The following is a 1,912-nucleotide window of genomic DNA, read 5'->3' as shown; positions in this document are numbered from 1 at the left end:
CAAATGTATTGTATTCCAACTCTCATATCGGTCATTCATTCCTCTATTTTTGTATGTTTTGTATTGTCAGCTCTCTTTCTCTTCCTATTTTTAAAAGATATTTAGTTAAACCGAGAAATATTTGGCTATAGATCGTACCGACAGATATTTTTTAATACCGCTCAGCTCTAATTTTTATAGCCTTGCCAGACTAACATGTACACAATGTATTAATCGAATACTCCTTCTCCCTTTTTCTTTTATATCCTACAGGAGGTTGTCAATGAGGTCCAGTTGACTGTTTTATCCCACCATCAGTATTGTGTGGTTGTTAATCCTCTTGGTGATGATGGTAGACCACGCCTTGGCTGTAGGGAACTGAGGAAAGGACCCAAGACATTCTTCCTTCATCCTGGTAACTGATTTAATATTAATTAAGTATTAATTTTATTATGATGATTTTGCAATTGTCATGTACAATGAATGTAGAAAGTGATTTGATATGTTATATATATGCATGCCCTTTGTTTGGGGATGTGCATGTTAGCTATTGTGTGTATTTTGTGTTGTTTTGTGTGTGTGTGTGTGCCTTTTATTTGTTTGTATTATTTATTTGTTTTTTTATTTTTGCAGGTGAGAAGTTTGAGAGAGGGATACAAGATGCTATTATATTAGAATCTGATGAGGCTCTTCTTGTCACTGCTCAAGAGGAGTTTGACGATATTACTGAAGATGGTAAGTAATGGCCTATTTACTATACTGTGTTTGTTCTGGCATCAGCCAAACATACAGTGAGGGATAAGTGCATGAGCACACACAATTAGTGTTTGTTGTCAGAATTGATATCTCTTACACTGCACATGCATAGTTCCATTAATGGAATTTATGGAATTTATGAATTTAATGGATTTATTTGTCATATGGTCATAAAAAAAGCACAGATGCATGTACTATCAGTCTGTCACTAGCAGGTGATTATTGATATTGCATTCTTGCATTTTAAATGAAATACAATGAATTTCTTGCATGTCATCATTGAATTTCCATTGTATGAGAGAAAATAGAAACTAATGTTGATATGTACATTGCACTATTATACGTAGGTAGTAAAGTCCATCGTACCCCTGGTGATAGGTGGATGATTCATGGACCAACTGACTATATACCTAGAACTGAGATTGGGAATATACAGAGGAGGTTAGTATTTGTCAGTAATTTTCATGAAAGTATGAACATCATTACATCAATAATAATGTCAGAATTTAATATCATGCAGTGGTGTAAGTGGTTGTATGGATTGTGAAGCTTGTCAACTTTTGAGATTACATAATTGTTTAGACCATAGCTTAGAGTGGGGTCACATTAAAAAACAAATGACATTGATTACACTCTAGGAAGGGCTATCAAGTATTTGGGGAGACAATTTAATAGTAGGCCCACCCCCTGCCTATGTAACAGTTGTGTTCAAGCCTAAAGGGCAATAAGATAGAATTACATGTATTTCTATCCTTACCTTACACAAACGGTGGCCATCGGGTTATACAGCACTTTCTGTCTTAATGTATAGCCTTATTGCCCTTAACACCCACTATGACAGGCTGACATAGTATGATGAAGCAGCTTCAAAATATAGTTTCTATCTCTCTACTGTAGGAAGGCTACTCCATTGAATGAGAATGAAGGGATTTATGTTAGAAATGTTCAGTCTGGACAGGTAAACCAATACAGTACAGTATAGTGCTATATTAATACTAACACTGTTGGTGTGTCCAATACAGTACAGTACAGTACAGTGCTATATTAATACTAACACTGGTGGTGTGTCCAATACAGTACAGTACAGTACAGTGCTATATTAGTACTAACACTGGTGGTGTGTCCAATACAGTACAGTACAGTACAGTGCTATATTAGTACTAACACTGGTGGTGTG

The 1,912-nt window shown here is 35.5% G+C and overlaps 2 protein-coding genes across 5 annotated transcripts in view; both read left to right on the top strand.

The window, feature by feature from the left end:
• LOC109580541 (major vault protein-like) overlaps positions 1-1,882 on the top strand; it is a 4,951-nt gene extending 3,069 nt beyond the window's left edge. Inside the window, exons 3-6 of the mRNA XM_019993838.1 lie at positions 253-394; positions 613-714; positions 1,083-1,176; positions 1,633-1,882. Of these exons, the coding sequence (XP_019849397.1) occupies positions 253-394; positions 613-714; positions 1,083-1,176; positions 1,633-1,717 (423 nt within the window). The 3' untranslated portion in view covers positions 1,718-1,882. The remainder of the gene's footprint in view (positions 1-252; positions 395-612; positions 715-1,082; positions 1,177-1,632) is intronic.
• LOC100637325 (major vault protein-like) overlaps positions 1-1,912 on the top strand; it is a 47,110-nt gene that overhangs the window by 6,934 nt on the left and 38,264 nt on the right. The window lies entirely within an intron of this gene.

This window comes from Amphimedon queenslandica, unplaced genomic scaffold (genome assembly GCF_000090795.2).
Source record: "Amphimedon queenslandica unplaced genomic scaffold, v1.1 AMPQUscaffold_13487, whole genome shotgun sequence".
Classification (NCBI taxonomy): Eukaryota; Metazoa; Porifera; class Demospongiae; order Haplosclerida; family Niphatidae; genus Amphimedon; species Amphimedon queenslandica.
Note: the sequence above shows the minus strand (reverse complement) of the source record. Positions and strands in the feature narration are given on the sequence as shown.